The sequence below is a fragment of the Brachyhypopomus gauderio genome, chromosome 13 (assembly GCF_052324685.1).
Source record: "Brachyhypopomus gauderio isolate BG-103 chromosome 13, BGAUD_0.2, whole genome shotgun sequence".
NCBI classification, from domain to species: Eukaryota; Metazoa; Chordata; class Actinopteri; order Gymnotiformes; family Hypopomidae; genus Brachyhypopomus; species Brachyhypopomus gauderio.
Window position 1 is genome coordinate 2888063 of NC_135223.1, and position 22330 is coordinate 2910392.

The window sequence follows — 22330 nt, forward strand, 5'->3', positions numbered from 1 at the left end:
TATTATTATGAAAGCACATGAGAAAATGTCACTTTCAACATTGAGGATTGCAAAATTGGAGACTTCTGATTATCCTGCTAACAATAAATGTTCTCTCAAATTAATCTGTACAATCTTTTCTCATAAAGTGGAGAACTACATGACAGATTTCAGTTGATGTTCACAATGTTATTCACAACTGGAAAAAAATGCAAATAATAATTTAAACTTATGACAAGCCCAACATATAGAAAACATATTTTACCATATAACTCTCCGTCTAAAAAAATCTTTATGTATTTTAGACAGAAACAGATGTTGATCAGCGGGTGTAAATGCTCAAATGCCACATTTTGATCCAATCATGTCCAGATGTGTCAGCTAGTTCACACATGTATAGCACAGTATAAATGCTGTTAATTCTAAACGTCTTTGACTAATTGAGTCACCTTACAGTCGTCAGCAAAAAGCATCATCAGCTTAGTATCCGTAAAGTGTGTGTGTGTGTGTGTGTGTGTGTGTGTGTATTCTCCCATTTCAGAAGGGCATGACTAAACACCGTAAAGCTGTTGAACAACATAACAATAGTACATAGTTCAGAATTCTTGTTTAATATTGACCAGAAATGAAAATGGGGAAGGAGAAATCAAATCTCTCTGATTAAAGGTAGCCTACACATTATGGGTAATTACATTCAAGATTAGAGAGTTAATGTACAGTGTGAGTCCAAGGAACGTTTGTTGGTAGGTGATCAGTAAAGTAGTACCTATAAAATAGCAACTTTACACTGATTGCACTTTATCAAGATATTTTTTATACTAACATTAAATTAAATAGTGTGTTGGTTGTAAACCTAAATATCTTGCTAACGTTGCTTATTTTTGCTACACCTGATACAGGCTTATTTTAGTCAGTGTGAACAACCACCATGATATACTATTCTGGACACATCTAATGCTGATTCAAATGGCAGCTGGCATGAATGAAAAAACATTGTGTGCGCTGTGTTCTGTTCTTGTATAGATTAGCTACTGATAGGCTTGTGTATCCTTTTCAAAAGAATAGGTGGCTTGTGTGAGTGCTGAAATAAAGGCTGTGGCTTTAGTGCTCGTTTCTATTATTAAAATGTGAATACGTGGTTCACATACCCTAAAAATACCTTGGGGTTAACATACAACTAAAAAGGGACTCATAAAAGGTATTAATTGTGATTTTTATTTTTTAAAGAAACTGTGATAAACTGGTAGTATATGATAAGAATATTGTCGATTCAGATGTTTTTTTTTTTAATAATGTTTATATATTGTATATAATTATTATTATTATTTAAGGTGGCATTTGTTGCCAGTTCTGCACAATCCTCTACAATGATGCCTATCATTATATATATATATATATATATATATATATATATATATATATATATATATATATATATATTAGTGCTGTCAATTCCAGGTGCTGCGATTAAAAGTCCTCACCAGGCTTTTGCTCAGGTTTCCTGGATTGTGTTGATTCCACTCATTTTACCTGGATTGCTAATTAGAAAATCTAGTAAGCTTCCTTGGTGAGGACTTTTAATCGCGGCACCTGGAATTGACAGCACATATATATATATATATAATATATATATATATATATATATTTACTCACACACATACACACACACACACACACGTGTGTTTATTAGTTAGGTTTGAACACGTCATTAAATTATATAAACAATTTTGTGTCCTGACTGTAGGAGTTTTTTGACCATGCCAAGAAACTTTGGGATGATGATGGAGTGAAGGCGTGCTATGAGAGGTCCAATGAGTACCAGCTCATCGACTGTGCACATTAGTAAGTGCAATTCTGCTTTCTTTGTTTCTATTGGATGGCCTCAAACATTGATTTAATATGGACTGGAATATACATATATTTATGCTGTACATCAAAGCCTACAAACAAAAGTGAAAACTTCAGAGCAATGTTAATGCTGAAAACGTAAGGGAGTTTGTAACGCAGTAGCATTACATGCTATTTTAGACCTGTCATATCCTGTTCACTAGCATGAGTTAAGATGTATTCAATGATTGTGAATGACGTTTTACCCGTTCTTATCCAGTCTTTGTTCCATTGCTTCTCATAGCCAGTTCCGCTTACTGAGGGCTTCTCACTCCTCTTTCTGAAACGATTGTTCACATAGTGTACGTTTCTATATAGATAGTAGAGAGTAGTAGTATATGTTTCTATAGAGATATTAGTAGTAGTACTAGTAGTATGCATTTCTAAAGAAATAGTAGGAGTATTAATATATGTTTCTGTAGAGTTATTAGTGGTAGGAATGTATATTTCTATAAACATAGTAGTGGTAGTTGTATATGTTTCTATAGAGGCAGTAGGAGTAGTGATATGTTTATATAAAGATAGTAGTATTTGTTTTTATTGTGTTGACCATTGCGTGCTTAAGGTGTTGGTCTTTGAGTACAGATATTTGTTTTATAGTAAATTCACGTTTTATCCAGGCATGGCTCCAACTCATGGCTTAAGGTTTATATACAATTAGATAATAAAGTTAGACTATGTTAGTATGTTGCGTCCCGCTGGACACTTAAGCCAGGTGCATGAAACTCGAGCATTTTGATGGTTCCCGCCATGCTAACATGTAACTATTGCAGGCCACCACTACCTGCTGCAGAAAGCAGGCATGTTAAACTCCAGTCTTCAACATTAAATAGTGTAAAAAATATATATAATAATAATACATAGTATAATAAATGTAATGCTGTTCCATATAGTTGATGGCCTCAGTTCTTCACAAATACTGCCTTCTTATAAAACTGTTCATTGTTTCTGTTTTACATATACACTGTAGGTAATATTGCATATTTCCATGTTTTTATACTCAAGGTTCACTCTATAGGTGTACTCTATATTCTAAAGTAAATACAATGTAGTGGCTTTTATAAAGAGTGAATGATTTCAATTAACTGCTGGCAATGTAAGTTTAAAAAAAATATATTAAAACATTTATTTTAATTAAAATAGGCTTAATTAATCTAAATACAAGAATGAGTTTTATATTTCCTATATATATTTAACAAAAGAGCAATGGGTCAATTAGGCCATTCTCATTGATAGTATGAAGTAATTGAAGTACTTTAGCAATTTAAGCTTTCAGTTGTTGAGGTACATGCAAGACAGGTTTTTATACATCACTAAAACGTAGTGTATTATTTTGGTAATAGAGAATGATTTTGTAGGACAAATTTTAAGGTTAGCGTCTGTGGAATTAGATTTATCAAAATAATTTAAGGAAAAACTACAAAAGTAAGTAAAACAAATGTAAGCAAAGCAAACACTAAAGTATCACAAAAATAGGACATTAAAAGGAAAGATTATCAATATTATCAAGTGACATATCAGAACTTTTTTTCTAGTATGCTCACTTTATTTTTTTAGCTTCACTTTTTGTTTTATTGTTTTTACAGCTAGGTTTTTTTTCTTTTATAGCTACTTCACTGGCTTTTGCTTTTGATTCAGGCTTTTGAGTCTGGCTTCCTCGTGTCTGCGGACACTACACTGAAGTACCAACATTGACTAGTGAGTTTTGGAGTGACAGCTCAAATCTCTGGAAACAGAATCTAATTTGGCTGTTGTAACAACAACAATTCATAATCACCAGAGAGAAAAATTTTAGTGAATTTATTTTATTAATTTAGGAAATTGTGTAAAATGCAGCTATAATGTAATTGACCTTGTTTATGACATTGGGTAGCTAGATAGCATGATCTAAATCACTTGTATTTATAATAACCCAGAAAGTGCAAACACCATTCACTACCATAGACTTGACTACTTCTTCTTGTTGTAGTTACCATTTATCAGTGTTTCTAGCAAGGGTTATCGAAAATCAAATTGCAACTCTTCAGTATTGCATTATTTAATTTGTTGTAGTAAAAAGACATTGACGTTTGTCCTTTAAAAAACTAATGTTTTGTTTAAAATTTTTTGCTAAATATGGATTTCAGAAAATTTGTTCAGTTTCTAGATTGTTTTTTGTGTCTTGTAATGAAAAATTGCCAGTTTTGTGTTTGGTTGTGTGGCCTTGTGAGAGGAAAGAACATGTAAATTTGCAGTCCATGCCAAGATCAGTCAGCTTCTCATTTTGGTCTAATTAATCCAAGTCTAATTCATGCCCCGCATTCTATACGTACTACACGTGGATTAGTTTGTTTTGCTCAATTAGCCAGCGCACACCTGATCCAGTTGCATTCTGTTCCTGATGTAATTTTCCTACAAACTAACTCATGTGTTCACAGCTAGTGAAAACAAATTACGGCACCCGTTTGAATGTTCAATAATGATGGATGTTCCACTCCACTCAGAAATGGTACACTGATGAAAAAAGGCCATTTTGGGTCTGAAGTACATGCAAAGTTTGTACTACCTGTAGTAGTTCTCTGTATGAAACCTCTGACTCCACCAAACAGCAAATTAAAACTTTATAGACCTGCATATTTCTCCTAAATGTTCTTACTAATTCCCTGTCGAGAAGATGCTCAGGCTCATGGACCAGTACAGGTCACCACAAACTAGCTTCATGTTGTACATCTTTACAGTATAGACCTTCTACTTTCATTACAAGATGTGAGATGGCTGAAAAACACTAATTGTAAGCAGCAGAAATGGACTATCTCTAGCAAACTCTTTTACTTTAGCAAATTGAAAAAAAAAATATATTTTTCAATCAATGGATTTTGTCTGGAAAGGTTGATGTATTCAAAGAGAAGTAAGGTATTACATGAAATATAAAGGCGAAGTTAGCGTTGCTTCACTTTGCTCTTAGTTTTTCATCTCATTTTTAGAAGAAGAAAAAAATTAGCAATTACTAATGTTTTTTACCATGGCAGTGCTGCTGTCACCCTATGGTCTGAAATGCTTACAGACCCATGATTAGGTAGAACGATTTATTTATAGTTTCAAGCTCTATAAACCTTTATATTATAGCATTTAAAAAAGTTTCTGGCTAAAAAAAATCTGACTTGTTGGTTATTTTCAGCTGATATATTTAGTTTTACTGTGATAAAGTTAATATTTATAATGGTGTTCTTGGCAAGTTAATTTGTGAAGAACATGACTGAGAAGTTTAAAGTTGAGTGACTATCTCAAGGCCATCTATTATAACCTATTTTGGTTATGGCCAGCAGCAAAGAAAATGCAGTTCTGTGTCATCAATTTTACTATAATAAGATAACAACATTTTGGCACATCCTCCTCTGAAGATAAGACCTTGGGTAGGACACAGCAGGTTCCCCACCTAATGCTGCACCAGTTCGCTTTGGTATAAGTTTATTAGCAGATGTGAGGTGCTTGTAAATTATCTTTATGGAGGCAGCATATCTCAAATGCTCTACCTCTTAAGGAACAAGTGGGTTTAATCGATGTGCTGGCGAGGAATTGGTTGCTGGGAAGGTCCTCCTTATATGTTTTTGCATAAAATCAAATATTTTCTTTGGAAGTCTTAATATAATATACATTTTATCTTATTGAAATCTTGTTTAGCCCTTTTAACCTACAGTGATTACTAAAATTGTATTTTATAATATAAAAACAATGAAGAATTGGTGAACTATTAAACGTTTATTAGTACTAAAGCTACACAGTGAATTCGGATGACGCCTTGTGCATTACTACACTTACTAATGCAGTTATTAGTGATTTTCATACAACAGACCTATTGTGCAGTTAATAATTAATCAAGTTTAATGCATTGTGAATAAATCATTTAGAAGGGTCTAATGTGGAACTTTATTGAGCTAGGAAGACTTTTAAGCCACAACTGTTCCTTAAAATAATGTGTTACTTTAAGGATTTTTATGAAAATGGAAAACACCCCCTTAGCTTTCATTTTATTTCAGCCAAATGTTGGGCAAAAGAAAGTGATCAGATTGATCGGACCCTTTTATTCAATATTAGTATCTTGGCAATATTTTTCACTTCAGAAAAGATAAATAAACAGAAAATTCCAAAACATTTTTTTGCATTGTAAACTGGTATTGTAAAGTTTATAAATCAAATAAGATTAAAGTAGATGGGATAGGCCACTATTTGAATGATGGGATAGGAGAGAAAGTGAAAGCAGGAGGTAATGAGGGCTGCTGCAGGTTGGCCTGTGGCTGTGTTGCTGTAGCTCAGTTTCCTGAAGCCTCCTTTTGCCCCATATAAAAACACCATGGAGCATGAGCAAGTGCAGCTATTTATAGCAACAGCGCTGCAGAGCACAAACTGTAGGCCACGTGGGTGTTGGAATGTGCCATGTGTGTGTTGGGGTGTGCCACATGAATGTTGGAGTGGGATGTTTTGGGGTGTGCCACGTGGTTGTTGGAGTGGGATGTGTTGGGCTGTGCCATATGGGTGTTGGAGTGGGATGTGTTGGGGTGTGCCACGTGGTTGTTGAAGTGGGATGTTTTGGGCTGTGCTACGTGGTTGTTGAAGTGGGATGTTTTGGGCTGTGCCACGTAGTTGTTGGAGTGGGATGTTTTGGGCTGTGCCACGTAGTTGTTGGAGTGGGATGTTTTGGGGTGTGCCACGTATAGGGTTGCAACGGTATGAGATTTTCATGGTATGATAACCGTCTCAGAAAATACCGCGGTATCACGGTATCATAGTTTGTTACATATATTATTAAAAGATACACTGACCCTTAAAGAAATTACAACAAAAGTATTCTTTTTTTTGCTCAATGAACTATTGTAGAAACCTGGAACTATCGTATAAAAAATGTCTCCTTTAAAAAAATAAGCTGTACACGTGTTTATATAAATACTGAAAAAATTGAGAAACCTAAATCACGCATTTCAGTAAAATTATTTAAGTTTAAATTATTTAATATCTGATAAACTGAGCCTGGGTCAGTGTCTGATCAACAACTGTTGTAAACGTCCGTTGTACTGCCAAGAATATAACCAGATACTGCAGAAAGAGAGGATTTATTTCTGACATCACAATAGAGATTTCTATTTTAAGGCTTTCACACCAAGTCTGGTTTTAACATATGAAAAACAGGCACGTCAGAATTTGAAAATGAACGGATGTAAATTAATGGCATCTTTCACATCCAGTGAAAGCAAGGACCTTAAAAGGCTGTTTTTATACTTTCGCGAGTGACCGTAGCGCGCGACTCGACACAGCGTTCATACTTGCATCACATTCTTTGCGGTGTTGTCCGAAACGATACGTGGTAGTATAAAGAAACACCCCTCAAAAACAGGGGAAGGAACATTCACCTGACTATTTTAATGTTGCTTTGTGTTTCAGGTTTGAAAAGTGCTGGAATTTAGGCTAAAGTACTTTAAAATGTTTAAATTGTAACTACTTCGTTTCACAACAAATAACTGTCTGACTGAACAGTTCTCTTGTACTACGTTAACAAATACGAGCCTCTTGTAATTCTACGACGAAACATGAGAGAATGTGAAGACGTTAAGATTGGGCGTTTTGAAAATAAACCACCATTAAATAATGTGATAAAAAAGCGAATTACTACCGCAATTACGTCATTTTTGCAGCTGATTTTAGTTTAGCCTTTTTTTTTTTTTGTTAAAAAAATTAAGTCTGATGCACTTTCTGCTATTCTCACTGCTGAGTAGCTGAACCGGAGCGGAGTTGCGCATGCGCGGGTCAGTTTCTCCGCTGGCTTGCCTTTTACCAGTAATACGCAAACGCACACGGTATGATAACCGTCCATTTTAATACCGTGGTATACCGTGAAACCGGTTACCGCTGCAACCCTAGCCACGTGAATGTTGGAGTGGGATGTGTTGGGGTGTGCCACATAGTTGTTGGAGTGGGATGTGTTGGGCTGTGCCACGTGGTTGTTGGAGTGGGGTGTGTTGGGCTGTGCCACGTGGTTGTTGGAGTGGGGTGTGTTGGGGTGTGCCATGTGGTTGTTGGAGTGGGATGTTTTGGGTGCACCACATGGGTGTTGGAGTGGGATGTGTTGGGGTGTGCCACGTGGGTGTTGGGACCACATTGAGGTTGGTGTGGTGATGTCCAATGTGACCAGCAGGGAGAATTGCTGCTGCTGAGAGATTAGTGAATTATCTTGTTACAGTTTGAATGTTTAATCTTCTGTCTTCTCATTCCCAGGCTAACTTTCCAGGGTGGATCTACTGGTTCTCCCTGTTTAGCTGAACTGGCCATCAAACAGTCAAAATGTTGATCTGATTCACCTGTCTTAGTTGTTTACTGTTACTGATTAATTACACTGGTTGCTTTCACCTCCTTTAGAACCTTTAAATTGTCATATTTCCTAGTTTTAAAAAAGCTTTAAACACCACAAAGACCTAAACATTTCTGAAAGAAGGTGATTGTTCTTGACTATTTTATGGGCCATGTTCCTTTTAAGTCCATGCAAACCAAATGTTTTGTTTATATAACATAAGGCACATTTGGTCAAGTTTAAATCACAGCATGTAGTCTCTGAATAAAATTTTGATTTGAATCACAGTCTAATCACAGCCAAGGGCAGTGTATTACATCCCTCAAGACTACTGCAGTAGACATCACTCAGCATACTGCACAGCTGAAAGGCAAAGCAATCTGACAGGACACTGCAGAGCTCAGAACATTTGTATATGAGGCCTCCCAGAATCAGTGTAAGGATCGTTCCATTCCTCACCACCATCATTGAGGATCAGGTGCTACTATTGTATCCAAAGACTGACGGGTCATTTAGACATCTGTAATTAAATACCAGGGAAGAGACCACACTGGGTTTTGCTGCAGTTTCACATGTTTCAAATCAAAACCTTGTTTGATTAAAGAAGCAACCAAGCAGCGGACAGTGGAGTACTGTGACCACCAAAGACCACCTCTGATTACTAACCAGTAGAAGCCCTGATCCAACAGTCCAAATGCCAGAATGTTATGGGTGTTAAGTTCAGGGACTTTAAGTTTCAGGTTACATTCATATGACTCTGTTTCCAGTAAGGATGCCATTAATAATCTAAAAAAATGCCCCCATGATTCTAGGCTTTAGGACATTTATAGGAGGCAGTTGTACAGGATGAAGCTGTACCAGCCTTGTGCTCTGTACTGTCTGTGAACTACTCAGAAACAGAGGAATTTCCTTCAGATATATATATACACACACACGAAATGATCCATGCTTCTCTTACCTAGTTCACCTAGTGTCTTTAAAAAAACAAGGCTTATATTCTAACAAAACAGGAATTCTCCCTCCAACTGTGCTTTCTACAGGTTAGTTGCATTGCATTGATTTGGATAAAATTCCAAAAAGTAAAGAATTTTGTTTAACATCACCTTACCAGACTTTGTCTAGATCCATTGGCTATACATATTGTCATTATCTGAACTGGCTTGAACTTTCTTGACGGTGGCGTTCCCAGGATTTGTTCCTGTATTTGTTGAGTCAGCAAAATGACTTGCATTTGTATTTAAATGAAGGGGCATCCATGTTGAAAAATGGGGAAGGGGGTGGGACACAGTTGATTATGAAGGTAATTAAACTAGTAGACCACAAAGCTAACAGTACAGCTAATTAGCTAATAATAGAGCTAATTAATGTTAGATCTTGCTGTCTGCAAAAAGAGTAACCCAACAGTCTTTCAAATATCCTGGTGCTTGACAAAAGTAGATTAAAAAAACATCAAAACCATCACACAAAAGGTAGACCTACTTCTATGCTTCCAACAATATAGGCTAACAGGTGAATGCTAGCCTCATTTTTTTCTGGTCAAACAAGCTCTGCTGCCTCTGCGTCTTGGAAGCTGAAATAGTGGCACAGCAACTTTGCTAGAAGAGCTAAAAATAGCGCTCTGGTTCTCCAGTGTGATATCGGCAACTGTGTGACACACAAACTGACTGAGCAGTGAGCATAGCGTGTAGGTGAGCTAACGTGGCTAGTAACTGCACTATCACAGCTAACGTGGGCTAATCCGTTCCTCCCGGTCAAACAAGCTCTACTTCACATAATGCAGATCCATAAAATAAAATAAATAAATGTAGCATTGTAATAAACTACCCTCAAAAGTTAAAGGTAAATACAAAACAAAATAATGGTGGAGCATTGGACTACATTGGGACATGCTGCTCGTGCTTGCGGTTACGAGAAACACAAGAAACATTCAAGACATGTTTCTGAAAAGAAACTAAAAATGTATATATTTACATATACTTTGAAGAAGCACAGCTGAGTCAGGTGGTGCAGTAAGCTCATTTGTATGAAATTCTGGAGCTTAGATTAGAAGCAGACCGATTCACGAACCTTCCTACTAAAGTGGAAGGGGACTTCTCTGTCCTCACAGCCCCAGTGGTTTAGATACATATTGTGATGTTTTCAGCAGAGGGAAACGTCTGTAAGGGGAACAGGAAAGAGATTTAGAAGCTAGAGTGGCCTTTTCATTTTTTTTTTTCTTTTTTTAGATCTCAACTTTCCTTCTCTTTGCAACTTTACCTATATCTGCTATTTTCTGCTTTATTTCATTTTGGCTCAGCTCAGAACAATTTGGTGGTCAGGAGGTTCTTTTATACACACACACACACACACACACACACACACACACGATTCTCTTATCCTGTCATGAAATCTCAGTAAGAGCTGTCACATTATTGTAGAATTCATGTATGCTTGGTCTGTGAGAAGCTAAAGTTGCTAGAATAATTGTGCCCTGTGCAGTCTGATCCTCTGAAGATTAGGAACTATTAGTCTGCTTCCATGCTGAAAACACTTTTGCTTTTGCTTCTGTTTAATTTCCTTCACATTCACGTTACTTACAGAATGCTATTGTTGCAAATGTGCATATAAAAGTGTTTTCTAGGCAGATGTCTCTTTATGCTGATGACATGTATGTGTCATTTGTAAATACACGTTTGAAAAGTCAAGGTGAAAAACTGGTTCTGAGCGAACCAAAAAGACAACCTTCCCGAAAACAGAACTGTGCACTGAGACTTTTCACGCAATCATACCCTAGAGAGGAGCGCTTTGTGGGGAGTTTTTGTCCATATGGTCATTTGTCTTTAATTTGGTCATTTCTAAGATTGAAGAAGTATGTTAGAAATCACAAGTGTCACTTTGAGAATTTGGAATAGGACATAAGTACATTAGAGGTATATGTGAAGCTTGCGGTGGTGGGTATATTCAGGGACATAAGTACATTAGAGGTATATGTGAAGCTTGCAGTGGTGGGTATATTCAGGGACATAAGTACATTACAGGTATATGTGAAGCTTGCGGTGGTGGGTATATTCAGGGACGTAAGTACATTAGAGGTATATGTGAAGCTTGCGGTGGTGGGTATATTCAGGGACATAAGTACATTACAGGTATATGTGAAGCTTGCGGTGGTGGGTATATTCAGGGACATAAGTACATTACAGGTATATGTGAAGCTTGCGGTGGTGGGTATATTCAGGGACGTAAGTACATTAGAGGTATATGTGAAGCTTGCGGTGGTGGGTATATTCAGGGACATAAGTACATTACAGGTAGGCTATAGCTTGACTGAGAATCACAAAACACCTTTACCAGTGTATTTTTTAATTTAATTTTATTATTCTTACATATTTGATTTGTTTATCTACTGACTACTACTGAGTAGCACTTTTTTGTCACTTTATGCTTGACAGCTTAGCATAATCACATGAAACTTGGGCAGTGTTGTGTCCAATATATGATGTGCATTGCAAATTGCTAAGGGATCAAATTATCCTGCCAATTGCTCAGTTGGTCTGTCTGTTAGTTGGTCATTCTGTCTGTCATATAGTTCTGTGCTTCAGTCATTGTCAGTTCTTTGTAATACTAAGATCATAACATTAGTGTTGAATAATTTCAGGTCAAAATGATCCATAATATCAGTTAAAATCCTGCTGATGCAGTTCTGTCAAACACATTTTATGTTGTCTGAATGTTGCAGATTTATGCAGTAGAATGTGTTAAATATTTAAAACATTAATATTTGATCCGCATGTGCCCATTTTGGATATGGATTTCTATACTGTATGTAAACCTTGTAGGATATCAACCATAATTCCAGTGACCACAAACTACTAATTTCACTTTGCAATACACTGGAGTGCAAGCTGGTTGGTCAAGCTCAGTGTAGATAGGAAACTGTTAAATCGTGTTACCGCTGTTGCTGATTGTCTGTTGATTTTGGACTGGGCTGGTTATATGATGTCATAAAGAAATGACAGACCTGAAACGAGTGCTCTCCACTCAGATGGAGGGCTCAGGGCAGTTTGGTGGAGTGGAGGGTGGAGACTGCTACAGCTGTTGTAATGTTATTAGTCAGGTTTTTTTTTTAGATCTTGTTGCTCCAGTCCTGATTGATTATTTATAGTCTGTATTTAATTCATTATGTTTATTTGATCGCTTTTCACTTCTGGTTAGATTTGATTTAGTAGAAATTTTTTTTTTTGTTTTATATTTTTTTGCACAAATTATTCGTATTTGGTGGAAAATGTTTTAGTCATTTTGGGAATAGGCATAGTTTTAAAACAAGCTCTAGATCAGAGCACACAAGCACCCCTAATTTAACTGTTTTCCATGTTATGTTTGTGTCTTTGCAGCTTTCTAGACCGAATTGATGCAGTAAGGCAGAGTGACTATACACCAACAGATCAGGTGCAGCCTCGTTTCACACTTCTCCACCTTTCCTACTGTGCTTTTTCCTTTGTAGCCCTGCATCTCCATTGATTATATCACCTGCCCCATTATTCATTATTAACTTGGTTTTTGTCCTTTTTGTCCTGATTTTTCATATTTTGAATTACGTGTCACATTTCCAGAACAGGGAGAAATATTTCAAAAGACTAAATTTATTTTTGTATAGGACTTGCTGCGCTGCAGAGTTTTGACATCAGGGATTTTTGAAACACGATTTCAAGTAGACAAAGTCAACTTTCAGTGAGTACATTTACTGTCACGTCAGAGAAAAGTTAACACCATAAAATCTTATTTTGCTTACAAACAAACTCTTGTAGCATTACTGGCATGGTACAGTTTGCAATACACGGACATTCCTATGAAATAAATAAATTGATTGATTTTGTATTATACTGATTTATGTACAGTATACTGCTTTTACATTACAAGCTTTTACAGCTTTTTACATTAAATTACATTGCCTGAACATACATTCTTTTTCTTCCCTCTTAGCATGTTTGATGTGGGAGGTCAAAGAGACGAGAGGAGGAAGTGGATCCAGTGCTTTAATGGTGTGTATTTGACATCTGGGCTGATGATATATTTGTGTGTGTGTGTGTGTGTGTGTGTGTGTGTGTGTGTGTGTGTGTGTGTGCGTGCGCGCTACACGGCTGTGCTCACAAAAAAAGTATTTTACAGTAAAACTGCATTAACCATATTGTACATTTATATTTAAAGTATTTAAAGATGTGCTGTACTGGAGATGTATGTGATTAGAGCACTTTGTCTCATCTAGACGTCACTGCAATCATTTTTGTGGTTGCGAGTAGCAGCTATAATATGGTCATCAGAGAAGACAACAACACAAACAGGTTACGAGAAGCCCTCGACCTTTTCCGCAGTATCTGGAATAACAGGTGACCCTCGCACACATTTCTGAACCTTCCTCTAGTGTTACTAATATAGCACTTAGAATCACCAGTGTAGTCAGTGTCCAGTTATGTTAAATTACAGCTATGTTAAAGATCAGTACAGGGTGAAACAGCTAACAAAAAAACATTAAACATGGGTGCCCAAGGTTCACTGATTCACATGTGGAGTGAAGACTAATGTGATTCCACAGCTACAACAAGTGGAAAGTGTTAATGTTGGCAATGACTGACGGATGTCAGAACACCCAATAGGGTTGCGTAGCTATAAAACTACAAACCTTCAGTCTGTTTAAGAATCTGTGGGTTGTGTTGGGGAAAGCCACTCTGATCCATCGAGGCCACACTTTGCAGTGTGGGACTTGAAGGATCTGCTGCTAATGTCTTGGTGCCAGATACCACAAGACCCCAGCAGAGGTCTTGTGGAGTTCATACCGCTGTGGCTCAGAGCTGTGCTTGTGGTAAGAGGGAGATCTATCCAGGCAGGTTTTTTTAAAGGTATCATTGTGTAATAGACATGAGTGGACTTCTCCTTCATGAAATGCTTTAACACAGTTAAAATTGTGTCTGTTGGATGTCGATTTAATTTTGTTTTCAGAATTATTATCAGGATGGGTTTTAGCAGAAGTAAAAGTGCTTTTACTCCTCTGAAGTGTAAAATTACAGGGAACCACATTAAGACAAATACTACAAACACTGCCCTTGATATGAGAGCTAAATCATTTTAGTTTTCAATGCTACTACTTCAAGTATATAGTTATGTGTATGCAAATTAGTGCTGTCAATTCCAGGTGCCGCGATTAAAAGTCCTCACCAGGATTTTGCTCAGGCTTCCTGGATTGTGTTGATTCCACTAATTTTACCTGGATTGCTAATTAGAAAATCTTGCAAGCTTGAGCAAAATCCTGGTGAGGACTTTTAATCGTGGCACCTGGAATTGACAGCACTAATGCAAATGCATGCATATTCTTACAGTTCCCAAAAGGAGGGGATTGGCAGAATATTTTATTAGTAGTAGTAGGACCAGACATATTAAGATGCTTATTATTTTAGTTTTTTTATTCATAAGAATTTTTGGTAAGAAAATATATATATATTTATAAATATTTCTTTCTTAAAAAATATATATAAAAATTATTTACTACTACTTGATTTTGGCCCAGGTGGGAGTGTTGCCTATTTATAGGGAGATCCTAACAGGGACTTGGAGAGGCAAGCTTTGGCATATTTGCTGCATAAAAATATTTAGTTTATTTCACGACAGTAATGAGGTTGTCCGACTGATATTAGTCAGTAATTTTTTTCCTCTTTCTTTTCATAATTTATTGTATTACATTGTGGATGTTTTTGATGTGAACATTTAGGTTTAATTTTATCTGTTCATTTTGTGTAATTCCTGTAAAAAAGCAAAAGCGCTGCAAAAAATGTGCTTCATACTCTGGGATTTACTCGCCATGACTGGAAATTATGTGAGATCATATCTCTATTGAACCTGCCACATTAGTTAAAAAATTATCCTAAGAGGTCATAAATTACTATTTAATTTTGACATGTCTGGACAAATGATTATTGCAGGGTAATTGTACAGTGGTGGAAAGGAAGGACACCTTCAAGGAAGTGAATCCAACATTTTCAGTCTTCATAACTCTGGATGCCAAATGTTTCGGAGAACGTTTGTAAATTAAGAGTCCTGGAAACTTTCCTTCTGACTTGATGTCTTATTTTTCTTTCGTCAGATGGTTACGGACGATCTCTGTTATATTATTTCTCAACAAACAAGACATGCTGGCTGAGAAGGTATTAGCTGGCAAATCTAAAATTGAAGACTACTTCCCAGAATTCGCCCGCTACACCGTACCAAACGAAGGTATTTCTGAGGCAGCACTTCAAGTACTCACTTAGTCATTCTGTCATTGGACTTCATATCCTAATAGGATGCGTATTACTTTCTTATTTTGGACAAATCTTTACTTTTATTATTCTTTTTTCCATTAATATTTAATATGTGTAATAGTAATCTTAAAACAATTTGTAGATGAATAGAGGTCAGATCTAAATTGTTTTGCAAACACAACACAGTATGCATAATTTTAATACATTTTTGAAGTAGACGTGGACATTATTAGTTTTCAAAATTACGCCTCCACTTTTTTAAATTTTTTTTTTACACACATCTATAGCTCCTTTCTATGTGCGTTTCCAATCCTTGCTTTTGATCTATAGACTTCTGTTTATTTTTCAAAACCTGTGCTTTACAAACTGGCACCAACAAATATAAGACTGACCGCATGTAACTTTACACTGGGATTTGCTTGCCACATTTCCTGTTATTATCTGAACATACTATCCCTTCTTTAACCCCTCCCATCAAATAGCAATGGTAAAAATCTTTATACTCTTCATGTTAAAGGCAAAACAATGAAACATGGCTGGCCGTGTTTTGATTCCCAGAGAGTGCGTGTATGCTGATAAATATATGCAAGCTTCTCTAGATAAGAGTGTATGCCAAAATAAAAAATATATAACGTGTTGTTTTCTTCTATATTATGTAACCAGGCCAGTTGTCTCTCTGCCCCCAAAGTCCAACCAAATAACAATTATGTTTCAGCAACTCCAGAACCAGGAGAAGACCCAAGGGTGACGAGAGCCAAGTATTTCATTCGTGACGAGTTCCTGGTAGGTTCCTTAATGTGTACATCAGTTGACCATTAGTAAAACAAACTAAGACACAGTACACCAATCAGAATTATCAGTGTGTGTATGTTTTTGTCAATTTCTCAGCCTTGATGCTATAGAATTCATATTTCATAGACATTTCAGTATTTTATTCTTAAATACAAAAATGTTCTTGCTAATTTCTTAGTAATATCTGAAGAATTCTCATTATTGCTTTCTAATTCTATCTACCCCTCTCTCTCTCCCTCTCTTTCTTTCTCTCTCTCTCTTTTGTCACAGAGGATCAGCACAGCAAGTGGAGATGGACGTCATTACTGTTACCCTCATTTCACATGCGCTGTTGACACAGAGAACATTCGGCGGGTCTTTAATGACTGCCGGGACATCATCCAGAGAATGCACCTGCGGCAGTACGAACTCTTGTGATCTGGGTCATGATAGCCAGAGTGCTTTTTACAGACCTGTCTCCAGTCTCCTTCCCCCACTCACTCCCAACAAGGCCAAAACCATGGACCACATGTACTACTGATGTTTGGCAGACTGTCTCCTTTTCTTTTGTCATTTTACTTTATTTTATTTTTGTTGGCTGGAGTTGAAGGGTTTTTTTTTTCTTCTTTTGCCATTTCACTAAGCCTTTGGCTACCTCCTTATTTTTTATTTAATATAAATAGATAAATATACAGAACCTGTGTGTGCGTGTGTGTTTGCGTGTATACACGGTCTGGCCTTTGCCAATTTATTTATGGAGATAGCATCACCGTATGACCTCCAGACCCCCTGGCCTCTTGACCTTTTGGGCCCTCTGCTGCTCTCTTTCTCTGAACACTGAAGATGGCCCATAGATTTGAGGGGCAGGGTGAACACTGGGAAAAGGGGAACTTAGAAACAGAGTGAAATAATGCAGTTTTGCATCAGGTTTTACTGACTATTTGTTTTCAAAGATACACACTCAATGTAGCATTGTAACGTTTGACTCTGTCCTGCTTTAAGATGTAATATTGGTTGGAGTTAGACTGGGGCTACAAAGCATTCTTACAGATTAAGGGAGCTGCCAGTTCTATGAGGGTTTTAGTTCACTCCACTAAGAATGTTAAAGCAACCACTTTGATCTGTCCACATGTTTTGTTTAGATCATATATGACTGGGTAAAAATTAAAAAAAAAAAATTTACCATTTCTTATTTTAGTTTCATAACTTGTACAGGCTGTGCAAGATAAACTTTCTCCTGTACAGATTATAAAGTTATATTATTATTTTGTACAATTTTATGGAAAGAGAGAAAAAAAAAATCTACTTGTAGATCTTTGTGCCTTCACTACGGCTGTACATGTAAATGAAGCTGAGACGTATCTGAGACGTATCTGACCGCGCTGTTACGGCTTGATGTCACCCTGTCCGCAGGAGGGACTGCAGATGGGGATCGCTAGGTTCCAGTTTCTTTTTTGTGTTTTGTTTCTATAAAAGAAAATAATGTTTAGTTTAAAAATGATAAAAAAAGAAAAGTCTGTATACATTATGCAAGTTGACCCCATTAATACTACACAAAGAAACACCATGGCTTTCTGTTTAGGTTTCATTTACTTTTATTTCATGCTTTAAAAAACATTGGAAATCGGTTAATGTGTTCAAAAACAAACAAAAAAAAAAAGAAAAAAAAATCATGGTGTTTTCATAGGGACCTTTTTTCGATATGAAGTATGTCTGCAATATATGTGTGTGTGTGAGTGTGTGTGTGCGCGCGCGCTTACGCACGCTCGCATATGTGAGCAAGTGAGACGTTGAGCCAGACGCATGTGTAGTGTGTGTGAAGAATGCATTGTGTGCATTCTTTTATAAATGTGTGGTACATGTAAATTTATAGGTCTATATAAATATATATGTACAATTCTACATGTTTAATTATGTGTGTCTAGGTGTATACATACATTTGTATGTATACAGTGAAGATGTGTACATACACACATAGAGAAGCATGTCTGGAGGGCAACGAATAAATGAGGGTGTGCAATACTGAAATCAGTTGTGTTTTCACAACCATTTTCACTTTTTATACGCGACATCATTTGGGATAATGGCATTCAGGTCATTAAAGTCAGAGTTGATCTTTTACAGATCAAGAAGTAGCCTTCTAAACCATGGAGCAGTTCTGTAGTAAGGAAAGGTGTTATGTAATTAGATTTCAAAAGAGCCCTTGTAACTTTTTAAAAGCCATTGCATATCATTCAAAGTCAAATCCATAGTCACAGATGTAGTACCAATGACTGCTGTAGCCAGGCAACCCTAATCCTAGTAATGATATGCAATGTTAAACTTTCAATGGAAATATCTGAGGCAGAGGAAGGGGACACCCAGTGAGATTACTGAGATTATATGACCAATCTGAGGCAGAGGAAGTGGACACCCAGTGAAATTACTGAGATTATATGACCAATCTGAGGCAGAGGAAGGGGACACCCAGTGAAATTACTGAGATTATATGACCAATCTGAGGCAGAGGAAGGGGACACCCAGTGAGATTATATGACCTATTTGAGGCAGAGGAAGGTGACACCCAGTGAGATTATATAACCTATTTGAGGCAGAGGAAGGGGACACCCAGTGAGATGTCTGAGATTATATGAAATGGCAAAAGAGCTTTGTATTCTATTATTTTCCTGTTAATAGTTTTATAAATAAAACAAGATTAAACCTGTGCCATAAACAATTACAATTTCATCATTATACTGTTTCCTCTGGTATGTGGAAGAAAAGATTTTAAAATATATGCTAGTTATTTTATGTGGATATATATCCACATCTATATAATAGTTCTTGGAAGAATGCAGGATGCTTTTCTTTTGCAGATTAATATTTTTTACATTACATTTTTAGACAATTGTTTAGGTCTTCTTTCCATGATAACTTACTGCATTAGCATAGACAGTTACATTATTTTCTAATATCCATTTTTTTTTACAATTTAACCACTGTAGACTTCTATTTCACAACTTAATTTTTTTTTACTACTTTTGGAAGAAAGGTACTAAAAAGGCGTACATTAATAAACAGGCACATTCAAAAGTCAGATGGTACTGGGTACTGTACTGACTAGAATTATTCTATTTTTTATATTACTTGAAGCAGAGTTCATGACCTTTGGGTTCATGACCTCTGAGTTCCAATGTGATAAAATGGAACTCATTCCTTTGGATTACCAAAAATGACTCCTAAAGGGCTTCAGAATGTTTGACATGCACTGTTAAATCTATTCAAATTATTTTAAAAATTACCAAGACATTTTATTAGAATGTAGTTTGTCATTCACAATCGAACACTCCAAGGCAGTGTGACATTGTCATCAATAATCAAACAAATGCTTAGACAAAATGACTTTCCTTATCTATTTCCCTTTTTCCCCACACAAAAGCAAATACATTCAGAGACACTTCTTTGGTTAAATGCATTACAGTAGTCCTCTGCAGCTGTATTTTTGATAATACATTGTTTGATACATTGGTAATCAATTCAGTAAACTTAATACACTGTATAACGTCTGACACGGGATAATGTTATCAAGAAACACAATCTAAAATAATATCTAGACAATATATAGTTAAATATCCTAATTATTTAAATCTCATTCAGATATTTTTTTCATACTTAAACCTATTGGATTTCCATTACTAAGAAAATAAATATACTGGCTAACAAATTATACCTTCAGAAATTTGTTCTGAAGCTCAATGTGTTTAAATCATAGCCAACAATTTGAAAAAAGTCACTGTGCAAGGATCATCACCACATGGGTCACTCAAGTTTACACATTTTTTAAGTGCATAACGCACAACACTGCTCAATTCCCATACATAGGTGCATGTATGCAGCTCCAAGCACAGCTTATTTTGGCAGTATTTAACTTTTACTGACCCATAAATTTCTTAGTCATAGAAATATCAGTCTCACTGCAATGTTCAAGATCATAGACATAAAAAGCGTAGGCACAGTGCTTTTAAAGTCAGCAAAATACAAGAGTATGGCAAAAACGCAGTAAAGTGAATGGTAAAGTTAAGCATGAATCTTTTCGATGATCATACTTTGTGTGCAAAGCTTTAAAAGCACTGCAGCAACGTTCAAGCTATGTTCATAAAAATGAGGTCTGAAGCTTTTCAGATAATGTCATGGTGGTGTCCGCAATCCAGTCTGAAACATTCTGACACTTTCATATTCATTCAAGTATATTTAGAATTTTTTTAATTGATTTTTTAATATGAACCAGATCAATAGTTGACATTTGTTCAATGTGAATCAACTTAGCTACGTTTTATTAAATACAGGTTGTTCTATTGTTTCCTATATGACACAAGTCAATGGGTTTTGTCAAATAGCATAAACAAGCACTGCTGGTTAGAAACGACTTCTACAGTCACTTCTACTGGCACTTGTTGCTTAGTGTTGTGCTGGCCTGCAGTTTAATAAATTCCCACATTTGTGCGAACACAAGACAAACTTCACTTGTGTGCATATCTTTCAATGCAGTGTTAGATAAATTAGGGTGTCAGGTGTTTTTTTCATGTGTGGGTAAGTGTATGGTTTATATTTTCAGACAGAATAAAGAATATCTGCATGTTTCATTCTTTTCTGAGTTTCAGTAAAATTATCTTATCTAATTCTTGCCCAACTAGCCAGATCTTCAGAATATATAGAAAAAATTAGAACCCTGGAATGATCTTTTTTTATGCGCAAAATCGAAATGTCTCTTTTCGTGTAAAGAGTCTATGGATAAATGTTCCCTTTTAAGACAAAATAGGTTCTATATTGATCATGTATTTTGTGTTTCTCCATTGATTTTTCTTGATTACTGTTTTTCATACTGATTTTTCTTGGTGACCTGAAAAGTAAGTGATTGTTCAATGGGTGCATAGCTGAATGTATTCGCAGAGACTTGGGTTTTAAAGCTCTGCTGGCCATCTACTGTCCCTCTCTGCACTTCTGAACTGTACCATGGCTTTACCTCCAGCTTTCTGTATCTCCTAGATGGTCCAGCAATGGATGCAGACTGGCTGCATGACGCACCAGAGACGTATATGGGTGCAGTCTTTTGTCCCCTTGACTTAACACTGCTTATGGTAGAGGTGTCAGTAAATACATTTGAGAATTGCTCTTTAAAGCGACTGAAAAAACCAGCTTGTGATTTCAGGGTTGCCACAGGACGCCCCAAAGGTACCAGGACTGGCTGTCCTACAGTAGTTTCATTGATCTCTCTCTGTAGAACAGCAATTTCACATGGCTTTTCTGCATGCATCTGAGAGTCTTCTGGGCAGCCAAATTTCTCACCCTCTTTGGGGACATAATCCTCCAGGTCTTCGAGGTTGAGCACTTTATTGCCATCAGCCATTATTTTTTGATCTTTAGCACCAAGTTCACCACTGATCTCATATTCTGGAACAATTATGGTTGCTGCATCATCATCATCATCTTCATCATCATCTGAACCTGTTTTCACCAAGACATATGGCTTGTCAAAATCAGAATACACTGCTGAAAGGTCTGCATTTTCAGACTCATTCGCTGTAATTTTCCCCTCACTGTTTCTGGACTCGACATTGTCCACTGACATTTGCATTGCCTCTACTAATTTGTTGTTGGAGTTGTTAGCGTTTGGGTTATCCGGTGGTGGTCGTTTGCTGGGGGAAGCACCACGTCTTCTGGGCAACTTTGGTGATTTATTCACTTTGTACTCAATGATCTCTTCTACCTCCACCCACTTAGGGTTCCGGGCCGTGGCTCCCCCGGGGTCCGTCACGTACAGGGTTGGCACGGCCTTTCTAGGCATTGCTCTCCTGTGTCGGGGGGGTTCGGCGGTGGATGCCTCTGAGCGGTAGACGCCCATAGAGGAAGGGCGGGGGGACATATGACGCTTCATCCGAGTGTTCTTCACTACAGTGGTGATGGTCTCCTCTCTGTGTAAGGAAAACCAGAGTATTTGTGAATCTTTTACAAAAATGAGGTATCACCAGGATCCCACAACCTTTGTAAACAACCAAGTTTGTGGGTTATTGGTTTAAGATGAAAGTGCTTTGTCAATAAAATTTAAATTAAAACATTTTGAAATTCA

At 36.7% G+C, this 22330-nt stretch overlaps 2 protein-coding genes across 4 annotated transcripts in view; one reads left to right on the top strand and one right to left on the bottom strand.

Annotated features, from left to right (window-relative positions):
* gnal2 (guanine nucleotide binding protein (G protein), alpha activating activity polypeptide, olfactory type 2) overlaps positions 1–17937 on the top strand; it is a 30122-nt gene extending 12185 nt beyond the window's left edge. For all 3 annotated transcript variants that reach the window (XM_076970279.1, XM_076970278.1, XM_076970280.1), the window contains 8 exons: positions 1724–1821; positions 12556–12610; positions 12819–12892; positions 13145–13203; positions 13428–13548; positions 15297–15427; positions 16169–16236; positions 16516–17937. In XM_076970279.1, coding sequence (XP_076826394.1) covers positions 1724–1821; positions 12556–12610; positions 12819–12892; positions 13145–13203; positions 13428–13548; positions 15297–15427; positions 16169–16236; positions 16516–16662 — 753 coding nt within the window. In that variant the 3' untranslated portion in view covers positions 16663–17937. The remainder of the gene's footprint in view (positions 1–1723; positions 1822–12555; positions 12611–12818; positions 12893–13144; positions 13204–13427; positions 13549–15296; positions 15428–16168; positions 16237–16515) is intronic.
* An 8-nt stretch (positions 17938–17945) lies between these two features.
* The window catches only part of obscnb (obscurin, cytoskeletal calmodulin and titin-interacting RhoGEF b), an 86130-nt gene continuing 81745 nt past the window's right edge, over positions 17946–22330 (bottom strand). The window contains exon 81 of the mRNA XM_076970281.1: positions 17946–22175. Coding sequence (XP_076826396.1) covers positions 21071–22175 — 1105 coding nt within the window. The 3' untranslated portion in view covers positions 17946–21070. The remainder of the gene's footprint in view (positions 22176–22330) is intronic.